The 17,491-nt window shown below is 32.5% G+C and overlaps 1 protein-coding gene across 3 annotated transcripts in view; it reads left to right on the plus strand.

Annotated features, from left to right (window-relative positions):
* Positions 1 to 17,161, plus strand: part of LOC135839997 (protein vestigial-like) — a 43,603-nt gene extending 26,442 nt beyond the window's left edge. The window contains exons 5-8 of one of the 3 annotated variants that reach the window (XR_010557680.1): positions 3,145 to 3,352; positions 3,571 to 3,749; positions 13,320 to 13,490; positions 14,699 to 17,161. Coding sequence is in view for 1 of the 3 variants with exons in the window: in XM_065356306.1 (XP_065212378.1) it covers positions 3,145 to 3,352; positions 3,499 to 3,749; positions 14,699 to 14,748 (509 nt within the window). In the remaining 2 variants the exon portion in view is untranslated. Of the gene's footprint in view, positions 1 to 3,144; positions 3,353 to 3,498; positions 3,750 to 13,319; positions 13,491 to 14,698 lie in introns of all 3 variants that reach the window. The other 2 variants (XR_010557679.1, XM_065356306.1) reach the window with 2 other exon arrangements.
* The last annotated feature ends 330 nt before the right edge of the window (positions 17,162 to 17,491 follow it).

Here is a 17,491-nt window from a genome sequence, read left to right on the forward strand (position 1 = left end):
TAACTTTGAATCCTGAGTAAGTTGAGCTTAATTTATCAACTTTTGCAAAAAATTATCCCTCTTCACTTCAACTTCAATTTTTGTTTTCAAATAATGTTTTACCTATGTATTATTAGGTACCTACTTCACTCATCCCTTCAAATTTGATTCACCAAGTATTTGAATGGTTATATGAGAAAATTTGTTTTTTTTTTTTTTAAAAACAAAAAAAAACTTTTTTTTAGTTTAAAACGTTTTTTTTTGGTTTAAAACAGTTTTTTTTTCTTGTTTAAAACTAGGTGTTTAAAACGCGTTTTAAACACGTTTAAAATGTGTTTTAAACACAAATTCATTTGTTTTGGGTTCATCAGACATCAATTTTTAAGATGTGACGTCATAAAATAGCTATAAAGCTTAAGAAATATTGAAAAATTAGAATCAAAACACAAAATTTGTCTCTAAAAATACAGTTTGTTCAATTTCACATTTTTTCAACAAGAAACTAAAAAAACATGTTTTTTTTAGGAAATTGAAATTGAAAAAAAACCACGTTTAAAACAAAAAAAAACACTGTTTTAAACGGCTTTTTTCGTCATTGGTTTTAAAAGTGTTTTAAACATGTACGACCCTGCTTTTCTTATAATGATCATACCTATCCGATCCCAATCATCATTTTTATTAAAAAAAAAAAAAAAAAAAAAAACATTGTGTACTTACTTAGGTACTCTAAAAAAAAATGGAACACGATACCGTCATAGCAATTTTTTACCTTTCAACTACCTGCGGGAGGTACTGCCCATTTTTTTTCAAATGTTTTTATGTGGTAAATTGCAACATTTTATTTGAAAATCTGTTCATATGCTTTTCCAATTTGAAAACTACACGAAAACTCTTTTCATCAAAATTTGTTTTCCTCCGTGGTTGAAAATTCTTTTCAATCTTCCCTTTCTTTTCTTCAAAGGATGTTTGACCTTTTAACAATATCAAAATATACAGATTTTCAGTTTGGTGACTCCCTCATTGGGCACTCTACCCACAGATACAGATTATACGAGTAAGACGATACTTTTCTCCAGATTCGGTAAATATATGAGAGCTCTCGTACGATAGCCTATTCTCAAAAAAGAAATGGCTAAATTATCCGTCGATCGTCAAATCGTCAATTAAATTTTACTTTTTTTTGGCAAAGTAACCTAAATAACGCGAGAAAGAAAAAAAAAGTAAAAGTGCGAATAAAACGCATGCGATTTTAAGTACAGCTTTATAGACGCAATTACGTTTAAATTTGTTTGTTGCAATAAAACTTTGGCTAGAAGCGTGAGAAATGGTCATTAAAATCTTTCGGTTACTTTGTCTGCGCAAGTGCGTAATGTAATAAATTTTCCACACGTTTGAAAAAAAACAAAAATCGTTCAACTCTTGTTTTGATAAAAAGTTTTATAGTATTATTTGGTATAAATCGAGTAAATATATTTGCCTACATTTGTAGAGTTCATTCAAACGCAACTTTCAGTTCTTTTTATTTTTTTCGTTCATGGATTCGATAATATGGGTAGGTATAGGTATACTACAGGGCTAAAAATTGGTCCAATCTCTTCAGAAAATGACGTGTACGAGTTTTCAAAAATTAGTTACCTACTCTTTATTACATCCAAAATGGTCCAAATTTTCAAAACTACAGCAGCGCATTGGGTAAACTTCACGTATGGTACCTACCTAATAAATTAGCGTGGACACGAATATCATTATTTCAGATTATTACAAATGCCACGCGACATTTCTCATAATGTACGTTTTTTTTGGTGCATATTATTAATCACGAAATACTTCATAAGAATTGGCGGTATGTAGCGTGATAAATGTAAATTCACCAAAACCGCCATGAAAAGGACAACTTAACCTAATTAATGCTAACAAAACGCTTTTCTGTTTCGCTTTGCATACACGTTATAATATGTAATATTTTAATGGAATCTTTTTTTGGTCAAAATTCCTCTGGATATATTGTAAAACATGCCATATGAATGCGAATATCAGAGTCGTGATGAAAAATTACGTACTTACGTATTTCCTTTTTTAATCATACGATTACTTTTTAATCACGAAAACAAATTTTTTCATTTTGTGAAACGCGTGTTAAATAGGTAGGTAGGTACATTTTTTTAAATTCATTCCATTACAAAGATGACAGTTTTAATCATGAAAAATAGGCGTACGTAGATGTGCAATATTTTCAGTCGAATTTTAAAATTCCAAATAGATACCTATGTTCATAATAGATGTGCCCATGGATAGTCCATCTCATTAGATTAGGTAGGTACTAACATGGCCTAAGGGGAACTTCTTGGCCTCACAAATCATTTAGAATGTGATTGAGAAGCTTTGATAGCGAACCATAGAAACTTGAAAGATTCTTCGAAATCAAAATTTAAGTAACTTGACTTGGTATTTTGAAGCCTATAAAAAATGAGATTTTTTCGAATTTCCTCATTAATTTTAACAGCTTGAAATTTGATTTTGGAAGCATTCAATGTACATGTCCCTACCTACATAAATTTCGTTCAAAACCAAGATGACAATATTGGGGCAGATTCCGTATTCAGTCATCTCCAAACCGAGTAAATATGAATTGTAAATGTGAAAAAGTATATTATAAAATGAAAAAAAAGAACACCCAGTTAATAATAAGACGAATAAAGAAATGAAATATTCGCGAATTTCTCCCTTTCAAAATTTGTATCACTTGAGTAGGTGCCTGAGAGACCATAAAAATGTAAAATGCGAATAAAGTTTAATACAAAAATACCAAAGTTACGTGTAATGATAATTCGAAAATCGGTTGAATATTTGATTTGGCTACATTCCATTTCGCGAACTGAGTTTATTATAGAATATTGAAAACGCAAGGTAACATACCTTTTAACAGGAATGCCAGCTTGTGAAATTTAATATAAGGTTTTGACGACGGAGTTGTTTTACCACGATAAATTTCCAATCTGTAAAACGATGATTTTTGAAAACCGAAACCCATAACCATAATATTCGAAATTATATAAACATCTATCCACTTATGATGTTTGGAAATTGTTCAATACCCTAAAATATGCATTTTGTATAACTTCGCCTATAATAATTGATTTTGTTACTATTATTGGTGTGTTTCAGAATATTCGCCAATGACGGCGAGAAACTTTCCTCCGTCTTTTTGGAATAGTAATTATCAAGCTGTTTCCGTATCGACGGCCCATCCTAGTGATTTTTATAGCGGCGAGTCCGCGTACCATGCAGCCGTAGCGGCAGCTGCTAGTAATTCAGCAGGGGCTGATCCCTGGCATTCTCATTACCAACAATACGCCGCTCATCACCATCACAGGTAGGTCTATACATATAAACATGCACTTGCATACCAACGACACGCATATATAAAGACGGTGTTACCATTTTTCTTCTCTTTAATCGAGGGTAGATTATCAAAGAATTCGAATTAACTCCCTTCGTTTTCGTATTTTTTAAATTTAGAGCTGTGCATGAATATCACCATCATAATATGGCCGCGCAATATAGCAGTTTACTAATACCACCTACTTCTAGACTGCCGGCTCATATGGCTGCGGCTACCCATCAATATCACCATAGTAAAACGGGCGTTGAACACTGGTCATCAAGTCATACTGCAGCCACACATCATAGACTACATCACGATCAAAGTACAAGTCATCATGCATTAGATGCTACCTCGTCACCTTACCCTACCTATTCGTCGATGTCTGGTAAGTTTTATTGCGTTCGTTTTGCGCTTCGAGCATGTATTATTTTCTGGCATAAGCGTAACTTTTGCTGTTTTTTTGGAGTTGGATGCTTTATTATAATTAATTAATTTCTTATATAAACACGATAATAATTAGCTATAGCCAATACCATATAGATACAGGTGCAGGATACTCGAACGCCTGCCTATTTGCAAAAAATTGATATTTCTACAATTTGTATGATACTCGTCCTTATCTACCGGTTTAACATTATGATCCTAATAAGACGAAAAAGTTTTTATTATGATATGTACCTACGAATTGGAATTTTCTAGCGTTTAATGAAATCAAATGTACTTAGGTCCAAGGTAATTTTATATGCATGCAAATGTACACATTGACCTTGATAAATATATACCTACCTAATATTTCACTGCTCTGAATAAAGAAGCCATTTTTTAAAATAAGAGAACTGTACTTGTACCTATTGAAAAAATTCAAAAAAATATAGGTACTTACTTGCTCCCTTCGCGTCAGTGCTAGTATTACAATTATGCTGCTTTTGATCAATTTGTTTACAATTGCAAGTACTCAGATATCGCATCTGTGCAATAATAATGTAAATTTTGAGACATTTCCAAGAAGAAAGAACACAGAACATTCAAAGTGATAGGCAATCATAATTTAAAACCCCATAAGTAATCAAAATTTCAGCTGCCTGAGTTGATTTTTTGATTTCTTACGAATTTTTTTTTATTCAGTAAAAATAACGAAAATTTGTTCTGAAATTGATATCGATTCCCTCGAATCAAACTTCACCATTTACAGTCAATCTGGAGCCTCCAGCGCGATTTTCGATTTCTGCAAAATTTTAAAATTTCCCCAGAAAGTGTGGAAATTAACTTCGGCACTTGGGAAGCTGGAAATCGAGTTGTAGTTTATTCCCGACCTATTTTAAAGAGTTCATTTACACTTGGACCGATTTCCAGACGGGCACTTCAAGTGCTTGCGTCAAGAAAAAAATTCAAAAAAATCCAAAATTTTCGTTCTTAGGGAAATTTTTGGAATTCGCACTATGGCTTTGGCTCATGTAAAACCATCCGCCCCATTCAAATTCTATATCGTGTCAAGTCATTCTGAAGCCTCCAACACGATTTTCGATTTCTCCAGAATTTGCAAATGTTTCCAGAAGACGTGGAAATTAATTTGGACTGCTAAAAATCGAGCTGTGGCTTATATTCTGGATCCATTTAACGAGTTTATCTAAATTTGGCACAATTTTCGGACGGACTCCTTATGTGCGTTTTTTTTTTACCGGAATTATTTTTGATAATGACTGGAGAACGCTGGTCCAAAAAACACGTTCTAGGTACTTACCCTGAAAATCGGCTGTTGAATGAAGATCGATCAACTCTTCAAACAGGGTGAGAATAAATCACAACCGTATAGATTTTTAGCCGTCGAAATTGATTTTCATGCTTTCTGGTGAAATCTGAAATCGCGCTGGAGCCTCCAGAATGGCTGCAAAAATGATGAAATTCAGTTCAAGGAAGTCGATATTAGTTTCACGGCTAATTTCCGTAATTTTTACTGAATGAATGTGCATTTTTTGGGGTGAAAAACAAAAAAACACAAATCACCAAAAATGGTCAAGTATAGTTAATTTAGAATTTTGAAAAATTTGCTAAAATTTGAAAAATCAATTACTTGAGCATTTTTACTAAATAAATTAATTATAGATGCAAACATTATTATTTTTTTGTTGAAAAAAGCACAAATCCACGAAAATGGTCAATTTTGAATTTTCAAAAATTCGCTGTAAGTCGAAAAATCAATTTGGCCTGCTTTAAATTTGGAAATATTTTATTTTCCAAAATATTCTTAATATATTCGACCTGTAGATGAGAAGTCTGTATCGTGATCTTCAAAATCAAGTACTACATACTTGAATCGATAAGAGCTAAAAGGCGCGCATTAAGTTCCAAAATTCAATTTTTCAGTAGGTAGTATAACAAAAAACTAATTTATTCGAAAACTGAAAAATTGTCAGAAACGTCACTTAGGCCACACTGGTAGAGGTTCATTTTAGACAATTTTTATGATTGGTCCGATTCAAAAATATTCGCGTGTTCAGGATATATGGCTCATCAAAGTTGATGGACTTGACCCCCTTTTACTCTAAACGTTTCAAAATAAAGGTGATTATGGCTGATGATGGAAAATGACTTAGTGTCTCGTGAAGGTGGGTCACTTGAGCCTCATATCCCCACTTGGAACCTTTTAGAAATACTGGGATGCACGGCATTCATAAGCAGATGAAAAAAAGGATGCATTTTTGGGGGGGGGGAAATGCACATTTTGGAAATGAAAAATTGTTTTAAGGATAAAAAATCAACATTTTTCAATCTTTGGGTTATTTTTATAGAAAAGTAGATACAAAATTTCAAAAAAAAATTTCAAAGTCATTATTAATTTAAAAAAAAATTGAAAACATTTTTGTAAAAAATACCACTCTAATCGAAAAATAGATGCCAAATTTGGAATTCGCGACATCGAAAACCTAACAATCGATATGTCACAAGTCAAAATTGGCACGTTTGGACTTGACACCTTTTATTAGTTGCTAACAGAGAAAACATTGCGAAACACCTGTATTCCCAGTACTGGACTTAAATTCTGATCATGTCAGTAGATTCGCAATATTTCACTGCATCATTTTCTGAAGAAACCCGAAAATCGACAAAATGGCACTTAACGCCTCTTAGCTCTTACCGATTCACTTATTCAATTGTTAAATTCTTGAGTAAACGTTGTTGTTCTAAAGATGCGATAAATTTTTTCTGAACGTGTCTACACGTTGAAAAATTATTCCAGGAAGTGTCTTTAAATCATTCAACAGAGCTTGATTGATTTGATGATTTTTGTACGTGAGTCCAATTTATTCAACAAAATTGATTTTAATTGTAGCGATATTAGGTAGGTACCTAGCAAAATATAAATTCGTGAACAAAAAATAAAACCATTCGGTGAACTTGAGCTTTCAATTTTTTCAAAATATCTGAATACCTAAAAATCCTTCCAGAAGAACACTTATCACACCGTAAGTAGGTAGGTTAGGTACAACAAGGAAATTTCTCTCTCGACAATAATCTTGTTTTTCAGAACTTTTATTGGGAAACCCTTGAACCCTTCCCCTCCCTTTTTCTCCAATCTCAAAAAAATTGATCGATTTTGATGAAAAAAGCAAACGTTTCTAAAATGTGACTAGCTATTCCAAGAAGTTGATTTTTGGAATACATATACCTACTTATTTGGGAAGTGAAATGGAAAAAGCTGCAGAACATGACATTTGTGATTGGCTATTGGTATTCTGGGAGAGAGGAGGAGAAGGAAGAGGAATCGATTGTGGAAATATTTTGAAAGAAAATCACTGTAGAATTCAACTTGAATAAATTTTTTTTTGGGTGTTTTTAATTAGGTACTAGATTATTACACCCTTCGTAAGGAAGTTTATATGGTATTCGCCAAGTTATGTTTTTTGATTAAGGTGATGAATTTTTCTATTTCGGAGGGGTTGTCAGGAATGAGTGGGGAGCCTTGGTCTGTTTGTACTTTGAAGAGATGATCGATCTTGGAGCAGATGGAGATAATAGAATAATAAGTGTAAGGCTTTATTTCAAATTTTCAACCAATTGATTTTTTTGGGAAAACGAAGTGTCCTGCAGAAAAAATGAAAGTACCTATATTTACAGGATATTGTAGAGCATAAAATTCATTATTCGTAGAAGGGTGATACGTTTTTTTCCTGAAAGGTTTTGTTTTTTAGATATTTCGAACGAAAATTTAGAAACCTCCTTTTTTTTCACTGACCTTTTAAATTTTATTAGGTACACTCGTACATCCCGGTATGATGTGTACATATACGATGAAAATGTCTGGGCTACTTTTTTTTGGATATTCAATCAATTTCATCTTTAAATTCCAATGCGAGGGTCTCGTTAATATAACCACAGAAATCTCTGCTTTCAAAGCATTTATTTAGGTACCCCGTTTTTTTGTTTTTTTTTTAATTTCATGCTTTTATATTTTCCAAAAAAAGCCTTTCATTGACTCCGTTTTTCAAAAAATTTAGTTTTCAATCTCTCAATCAGTCGATCTCTTCCTTTCCTCTGAGGTATTTTCTTGACAAATGTAAAAGGAATGAACATTTTACGAACATTGTTTTACTTTTTCACGCGAACAGAAATAAGGAATAAGGTCGGCCCATACAGAATGTATAACGAATTGCAAAGAATATTGTCTTATTAGAAGTAGGAACGTGCCGACAGTCAAACTCTACTAACGTGTATTTTTTACGGCCTTTTTTTTCTGGTAGTCGCATGTCGATTCCGCTTATAAATATTTTTAATGCCGCTACCGCTTGGCGCCATTGGGTTTTTGATCAGGTTACTTGTACTCGTTGTATAGCTACCTACCTTTACCTATGTTGTATTGCATTGAAATTTCTAATGCATTGATCGAGTCTATACAAGTGGACTAAACTTTCTGGCTATTTAACGTTGTCCACGATATTTTGTAACGACCTTAATTTCTTTTTCCATTGCAACGGAATCACTAATGTATACTTAAGGGAATAAGCAGTGCTACACATCATATGTACCTATTTACCTATGTAAAACGTATAAGAGTGTCCACACCATATTGATTCTATCAAGTTGGTAATTTGAAAATAGACCTTCTCGATATAAGCTCAGAGACAGACCTATACGTAAAAGTAGAAGTACCTACCTACGCTGAATGCGATAAATTGTTGGAGTATTTTGAAAGAGCTATTTCCATTTAGGCCCATCCTTTAGAATGTAATAATGGTTGAATCGTCATTACGCAAAGGCGCAAGGAAACCTCTCTCTTAATGATCTCTCACTCGCCATTTTCCTTCACGTAAACTCTGTTTATGGTGAATTTTCCCTCTTCGCATTTTCCAGCAGCGTTACGAAAACGAAAAGTCAGTCGTTGTAGCTTCGCGTACCTTTTTTTTTTTTTACAATCTACGCGCGTTTCGTCGACTTCGCAACGAACGTTTTAATAAAACTTCAAACTGTTGGTGGGTCGAGAAAAGCCTCCAAAACAACTTCCAATTAAATTTCGCGTCGCTCGTCTTCTCCTAAACGGCACCGTATAAAATTACGAAATACTTTTTGAGGGTAGAAAAAACTTGGTTCGCAAAATTAATGTCGAATTGAGTCCTCATTATTCAGAGCCCTACTTCTTTATTAGAATTACTTCACCGGGCGAATTCTTTCACTTTTTTTTTCACGAGTAGAAAACTTTTTCATTCTGAAAGGATTAAATTTTTTTTATTAAATTAAAAATTAGCCGTATTTTTGTCGGAAATTAATTAAATATCACGCTTGATATTTTTACGCTTTTTCTAACACCACTGACGCCGCTTTTCTTTTACTCGGATACTTTTTTTTTTCAAATGTGTAAGCGAGTACTTATACCTATATAGAGTCGATAAGAAATATATATCTACTGTCGAGTGTTTAACCCTTTTTAGATTTTCATTTTACTTATGATAAAGGTGATGGGAAATTAATGCTTTTTAATTCACTAACCATGAATTTTATTACTATACGTGCCTGTACGTAATTTTTAATTTTTCGGTCAATCGTAGACCACTGAATCGTTTTAATTTTTTCGATGTGCATTATGTAAGGTAGTTCAACAACGTTTTTTCTTTCTCCTATAAAAAAAAATGAAGAAAGAGCTTTACTTAGTAACTCGTTGAAAAACTGGATGCGACAGATGACAATTGAAAATTGCTCATTTCAATCTACGAGTAAGTAGGTAATGCTTATAACCTCAAAAAATGTACTATGTACCTAGGCATTTTGTTTCGATTTTTGAATACAGTAGGCAAGAGTACGCAATAATTCATTTTCAAACCACGGTACCCAACTGATCTTGAGATAAATTAATACAGTAGTTGCCGCTTATTATCATTGCGGTTATTAGAATAATTCGCTTAATAGAATGGGAAGTCGTTGGGACGGAACGGTTGTATCTTTTTACATTGAAAGAATTTCGCTTTATGTGGTAATCAAAGGTGAATAAATTCGGTTAATGGAATGGAAAATTTTTCAAAAAGTAGGAAAAATCAATGAAATAGAAATATTTTTTGTCAAAAAAGAAAACAAACAAACAAAAAGTCTCGTTTTTTAACCAAATAATTGAAAAAAAATCTCCCATTTTCAACAAAGATTGCAAAAACGTCTTGTTTTTTGGTGAAATTATTCAAAGATCTTGCATTTTGCCAAAAATTGTCAAGAAGTCCATCTTTTTAGCTCTTTTTTTAATTTAAAATCGCCAAAAATTGCAAAAAAATTCTCATTTTTTGAAAACAGTTATGAAAAAGTGTCATTTCTTTGCCAATAGTTCCCAAAATTGCCACATTTTTGCTTTTTGAATAAATTCTCGCAATTGCTAAAGAATTTCACTTTTTCCAAAAATTATCAAAAGCCTTGCGTATTTTTCAGAAATTATCAAAAAGTACCATTTTTTTGCCAATTAAGTTCTGTTTTTTGCTAAAATTGTCATTCTTGCTTTTCACCAAAAAATTTCCACTTTTTGTACGTTTTTAGGTACCATTATTGTAGTACAGTATACAAGTTCAATAAATCATCTTTTTTTAATTTTTCGTTTATTGGAATGATTCGGTTAATAGAATAGCAACCACTCCGTCCCAACCCGATCACATTAAGCGGCAACTACTGTACAAGAAAAATGTAACTCACCTTAAGGCGTGTATACGTTTGTTAATTATTCTTACAAAGAATGCAGGCCTCTTGAGGTCATTTAGATGTGCAGTTCGTATATGTACTAAGTAGGTAAATACATGAATAGGCGCTTTGTAATTTAAGTTGATTACGTGCTTTTCTTGTTCTTTAATTTGTACCAGCTTTGAAACAAAATTTTTTCGGAATGACAGAAATTTTGAATTTTTTCTCAAGTAGGTATTTAAAAATGAATAAAAATCATATGTTTATCTATGTCAAAAAAGTTTTTCAAGAAATACCTACACGAACTAAACATTTCACGCTAATATTAAAATAACTGAAAAATGAATTTACCTACGTTGCCAAAAATTAAAAATCCTTATTTTCGATTTTTTAATTAATCGATTGAATGATGGTGTTGAGTGGTTCTGGAACCTTCGATGGAGTTTTATGTTTTCTAGTTTGGGAAACATGAGATTAAAAAGATCAAAATGAGGTTCAGCTTGCACAAATACGTCTTTGTGATATGTTTTCGATCAATTAGGTTCAAATTTTCAAAATCTGTTTCTGCCTGTTTGAATAAGAAATTTTCAACAATTTTTCAAGACAGAAATCTGCAAGGTACCTTACCTATCCTACGTACATGTATGTATATCTCCTCCAGCCACATTCCTCAATTTCAAACTCGCTTTTCTCCAATTTGAATGATGAAAACGAGAACAGAAACAAGAAAATGAAACATATTTTTTTTAAGGAAATGTATTCATTTTCCCCTTGTTTTCATTTTTTCATCGGTTAAATTGAAAAAAAAATACACCTAAGTTAGTGTCTAGAGTTGAGATAATTGAGGGTATGTTAGGTATACCTATACCTATTGATTGCTGAAATGAATTTTTGATTTGAATCAGCAGAAACGGATTTTTAAAATTTGTGCATAATTTGATCGAAATGGTCATAAAGATGGTACCTAAATCGAAATTGAAAAATCCAAAATCCACTGGAGGATCCAAAACAGCACGAAATCACGACCGATCTTTTCATAGAATTATAGAAATTCAAAAAGAGGGTACCTAAAAAAAAACATATTTCAGCTTTTTATCTAACATGGAACCTCTCGAGGTGTCACACTTCGATTTGAACGGGACCGCGATTTTTGGAAAGAGCAATGAGCATTGTCTAAAACCTCCTAAACCAAATTTTCAGCTGTCCAAGTTCATTTTTCGATTTTTGGCGAATTTTTGAAAATTCAAAATTGACTGTTTTTGGCGATTTATGCTTTTTTTTTAAAAGTACGTACTTGATCAGTAAAAATAGTAAAAATAAGTCTCAAAACTGATATTATTATCCAAATCCAAATTTCACAATTTCCAGCCATTCTGGAGCCTCCAGCGCGGTTTTTCAATTTCTCCAGAATTTTGAATTTGCTCCAGAAGGCGTGAATATTGAAGTTGGACGGCTAAAAATCGAGTTGTATATTACACTCGACCTGTTTAACGAGTTTATCCACATTTGAGCCGATTTTGAGAGTGACACTTCAAAAGTGGCGTTTTGACCAGCTTTTTTCAAAACTAAAAAATCCAAAAAATCAAAAGATAACCGTTTGTGAGGAAGTTTTTGAAATTCACGCGAATCGCTGTATTTCTTTACCATTTCCAGCCGTTTTGGAGCGAGAGTGACACCTCAAAAAACCACTCTTGAGGTGTCACTCTCAAAATCGGCTCAAATGTGGATAAACTCGTTGAACAGGTCGAGTGTAATATACAACTCGATTTTTAGCTGCCCAACTTCATATTCACGCCTTCATGAAGCAAATTCAAAATTCTGGAGAAATTGAAAATTGCGCTAGAGGCTACAAAATGGCTGGAAATTGTAAACTTTTGATTTTGGGGGGTAGTTACGGACAAAATACAGCGATTCGCGCAAATTTCAAAAATTTTCTCACAAACGGTCATCTTTTGATTTTTTGGATTTTTTAATTTTGAAAAAAGCTGGTCAAAAAACCACTCTTGAGGTGTCACTCCCATAATCGGCTCGGGTGTAGGTATACTCGTTAAGCAGGTCGATAATACACAACTCGATTTTTAGCTGCCCAACTGTATATTCACGCCTTCTGGAGCAAATTCAAAATTCTGGAGAAATTGAAAAATCGCGCTGGAGGCTCCAGAATGGCTGAAAATTGTGAAATTTGGATTTGGGTAATTAATATTAGTTTTGGGACTTATTTTTACCATTTTTACTGATCAAGTACGTACTTTTTTAAAAAAAGCATAAATCGCCAAAGACATGCACAGTCAATTTTGAATTTTCAAAAATTCGCCAAAAATCGAAAAATGAACTTGGTCAGCTGAAAATTTGGTTTTGGAGGTTTTAGACTATGCTCTTTCCAAAAATCGCGGTCCCATTCTAATCGGAGTGTGACACATCAAGAGGTTCCCTGGTAAGTTTAATTAAATTTTTATTTTTCTTTGGAAAATGAGCCACATTTTTTTAACAAAGTGAAAATGAAGTTCAGCACCTAAAATTTATAATAGGACATTACGATTTTTTATATTGAAAGATTAAGCTATTGCTATGAAGTTTGCTCTTCAACTTGGCATTACCAAAAAATTCCAATAAGAAAATTGGAAAATATTTTCCACATCTTTTTAAAAGAAAACTAGGATAAAAATACTCGTTGTTTTTAAACTTTTTTCAACAAGCTGGGTTGAACTACCAAACATTTAAATATGTAACTGCACATTGAAAGAAAATAAAAACGATTATTTGTCGATACCAATTTCATTGCATTGAAATGAATACGATTTTATTTCAGGGCTGGACTGGCCTACTGAAATGCCGGGAAAGTACCAGTGGGCTGGTCCCTAGAAAGGCTGCTTGGAATCAGGCAAAGTTGTACCCTGCCGTATATAAGCAAAAGAAGCGGCTATTTTACTCGAGAAGTCTAGTTTTATACGCGTAACTTGAACCGTACCATTATTTCCCGGTAAGAATTTGTAAAAATTCTAAAAATCTTTTTTTTTACTCGATATTTTAACAAAAGCATCAAATGATAATTATGTGCAATCTACACGAGTCTTCGTTATTATTCTCAATTCTGACTACGAAACATAAAAATGATATTATGGTACCCAGAGCATGGTTATACATAAAAGTTACGCATATTTCCATCACTTTAATCGAAAATAACTCATACCTTTACTTGAGAGAGAAAAAAAAAACAGTAAACAAAATGAACCCGACTCCATGCTTGGAGAGAAAAAGTCACGACCTTTTGCACAGAGTGAAAAAAGATCGCCTTATAATTTGATCACATTTCTACTCGAGTTAACTCTCAGCTGCGTCGTCGTTGTCGTCTACGCTGCGTACAGCAGGAGAAAATGTGTAAGAGACGAAAAATGCAAGAGTTCTCGTTCTAGGTGAAATTGGAACTGTCACTAACGGGTTGACGCTGTGTAATTTAAGCATTTTCAGCTTTTCTTCACCATGTTGAACAATACGCGTTTAAGTGCACGAGTGAAAAGCGTCCTTGTTATTGATCTATGCTACAAAAGTGCGAGCAGAAACGGATGACGATTGGATAGAAGTGACCACACCCATTACATTATAAATTATTGCGTATGTACCCATGGTAACATAGCAACTCGTGGTCAACGCTTAGCCTTTTATGACGTCACGCTTCATCACGTATTTCACTTTTTCAACCATTTTCATCTTTTTTTTTTCTTGCTCCCTTTACTAGAAACCTTTTCTTACCCCCTTCCCTTTTCTCTATCATTGCTCTCTGGTCAAAGGAGAGTTTATGCAGGACACGTGCTCCGAGTACTAATATTATAATGAACTCGATGAATGTAAAATTCTCAGTCTCAACTTGAGTGTTCGTTTGATTTGATACTTATAAAGTACCTTCCTACATAAAATGGAAACATTTAAAAATCAAAAGGCAATACTTAGTTTATTTTATTATTTCATTAGGCAACAAAAGTAGGTATTTGCGATTGTATGTAGATCTAATGATTTTCAATTTGATGCTTATAATGATGCTCTTAGTCTTAGACATAAGTATATGTTTGTGATGAGAATGCAAATCAGCGTAAATCGTTGTAGAGTGCAAATCGTCGGTGTTCATTTTTTATATTTTTATTGGTGGGTATTTTTCGAATGGAGTCAATAGTTTCATTAATTTTGTTGCAGGTTTAGAAGCCCAAGTTCAAGAATCATCCAAAGATTTATATTGGTTTTGAATTAAATTTAGTATCTTTTTTTTGTAATTATTTATTGTATTGTTGTATGTGTTATAGTTTCTGTTCGCTTTATAATTTCACATTTTTAATTCCAATTATAAGTATACTTTGAATCTGAACGAATCAATGAGTACGAGTACCTATACAATACCTAAGTTTTGAAAAACGAAGTAACATTTTTATGCATAGGTACTTATAGGTAGATGGGTGGGTAAATATCAAATAAGTACCTATCAAAATTCTGGAAAAATTCTGAAATATGCATTGATTAGATAGGTACCTACTTTTGAAAAATTAAAACTGAATCTCCGATCATCTTACCTCATAAAACGCTAAGTATCCTTTAAAATGAATCGAGATATTGGTATCAATGTATCTAAGTACAAATAAAAAGGGCGAGTAAATCTTGAAATAGGCTATAGCGTAAGCTAAAAATCCCTTCTTACAATTCTCTTTTTTCATTATAAAAATTCAGACATTTTGAACTCTACCTCACTATGGTTCAGCTCTCTGAGAAAAAAAAATAAAACTCATAAAGGGTTGAATTCTTTTTAAATTAAACTCTTTTTCAACTTTTTTCTGCTCTAGTTTGAGACCAACTTCAAAGGGAAGTTATCGGTGTGATTAAATAGTGGAAATTATTTAGGTACTGTAAATCTTTGTTTTCCAACTCGCAGATAAAAATGCATAAAATAAGGCCAACGCCAACTTTATTAAAGTACTGTATAACGCCTAATTGCAAACTGTATTGTACTTCATACCTATTTCTACAAATTGAAAAATGGCTGTCATATGAATGTTGAGTAAGTACTTTCTTAATATGTACCTATTTTAATCGACCTTAGTTTTTATCATACTTTGAAGTTTGAAACTAAAATCGCGCATCATACTTAAAATTATCTGTTAGAATATTTTCTCGGAATTCATCCTTCAAATGAAACACAAAATGTTCTCCATAGGCAAATTCTCTACGAGAAAAACAAAAGGAAAAAAGAGAATTCCAAAATAACCTTAGGTAGATAAGATAATAACGCATCTCTGATTATAATAATTCAAAGTATTCTGGAAAGTGAAAGGGGAAAGAAATTTAATTTATTCACTTGCAGCGTTGAATTTAAATTCTACAAAATACAATTAAAAACGAATTTTCAGAGATTATAACTGGAGATTTCTGAACTAAAAATAGGTAGCAAGTACATGGAGATGGAAAATTATGAATCTAAATAAGTGAAACTGTTTTTAGATGTTTTACCTTCGAAGTTATTTTCAAATTAAATTTAAATTCCCTCGTAACATACCCTCGAGATCTCTATACATAAATACCTACCTTTTTACCTATCATCTTACCTTTGTTGGTATTTTTTTGTTTACCTATACTCATCTGTTGGTAGATAACGAGTAAAATATGAAAATGTCCAAAAAATTTCGAATGTCCCTGCACATTTAAAAATGATTTTTAGTTTGATTAATTACTCTACTGTTTAAGTAGTAGACCATCTATACGTGTATGGATATTGGATAGGTACCTATCTAACTTGCGAATATCATGATCTCATAATACAAATGTATCTGTCTACTTATGTGTAAAACAAATGTCCAAAGTCCCCAAAAATATCGAATACTCCTATACATGATAGGTATACCTACCTTTTTTTCGCTTCAACTAAAAAAAAAAAATAGTCATTTCATCATTTAATACCTATGTACAGGGTGGACAGAAATATCGGGTACCCCTAAGAAAGTTTTTCATTGAAAATATTGGTTGGCAACGTGAAATAGATGCATATGATTGGTGAAATGTTATCTCTCCAGTCTAACAACCAATCATGTGCTACCATTATTATCATTCACTGTGACCAACCGAAGTATTTAGCAGAAAACTTTTTTAGGGGTACCCGATATTTCTGTCCACCCTGTACCTAGACCTACCTACTTAATAATGGAAAAATAATCAAATCAACTTTATTTTTTGCAATAGGCAGCCTTACGTACTTATTCGATATGATCCGACTTATTTTTTAAATGTGGAAATTCTTTCTATAGAGTTCTGGAGTATTCGATTTTATTGGAGATTTTTCAGATAGGTAAGTACCTTACCTACTACCTATATCTACTATTTCATGAACATAGGAGGTTAATCAATAATCAATTACATGAAAAAACTATAGGTAGATTGTATTCTCTTTGGAAATTAATAAAATACTCAAGTAGATAATGAAGAAGCATGAACATTTGAAATTTTTAATGATGGCTATCAAGCGTCGAATACCTACTTAGTACACTTAATTCAATTGATTTTAAAGCGAAAAATGTGTTAATGGAATTCGTGCAGTTCTTATGTGCTTATTTGTAATGCAAAATTATGAGCGTTTTTATTCTTATTTATTGTAATAAAATATATTTCTTGTTATAATTTTGTGATTTTTGTTGAATTTTCATTACGTATTACGAAGGCTAGCCATATACCTACTTGAATTTAGTTTCAATAGCTGACTCAGTAGGTGGGTAAATTCCAAAACAGCGAATACGATGGTCACCAGGACTAAATTTGTTCAAGCTTCAATCGAATTCCATGCCGTTTATAGTTGAATAGATCGGTAGAAAGTAAGTAGGTAAGTAACTACATTATACTTACATATTTACTTATTTCTAGCTATAAATTAATTTTTTATTCGAGTAAAATTTAAGAAAAACGATAAAACATCAAAAAGGAAAACAGAATAGGTACCTATACATATATCTG

The sequence above is a fragment of the Planococcus citri genome, chromosome 3, assembly GCF_950023065.1.
Source record: "Planococcus citri chromosome 3, ihPlaCitr1.1, whole genome shotgun sequence".
In the NCBI taxonomy this organism is placed as follows: domain Eukaryota; kingdom Metazoa; phylum Arthropoda; class Insecta; order Hemiptera; family Pseudococcidae; genus Planococcus; species Planococcus citri.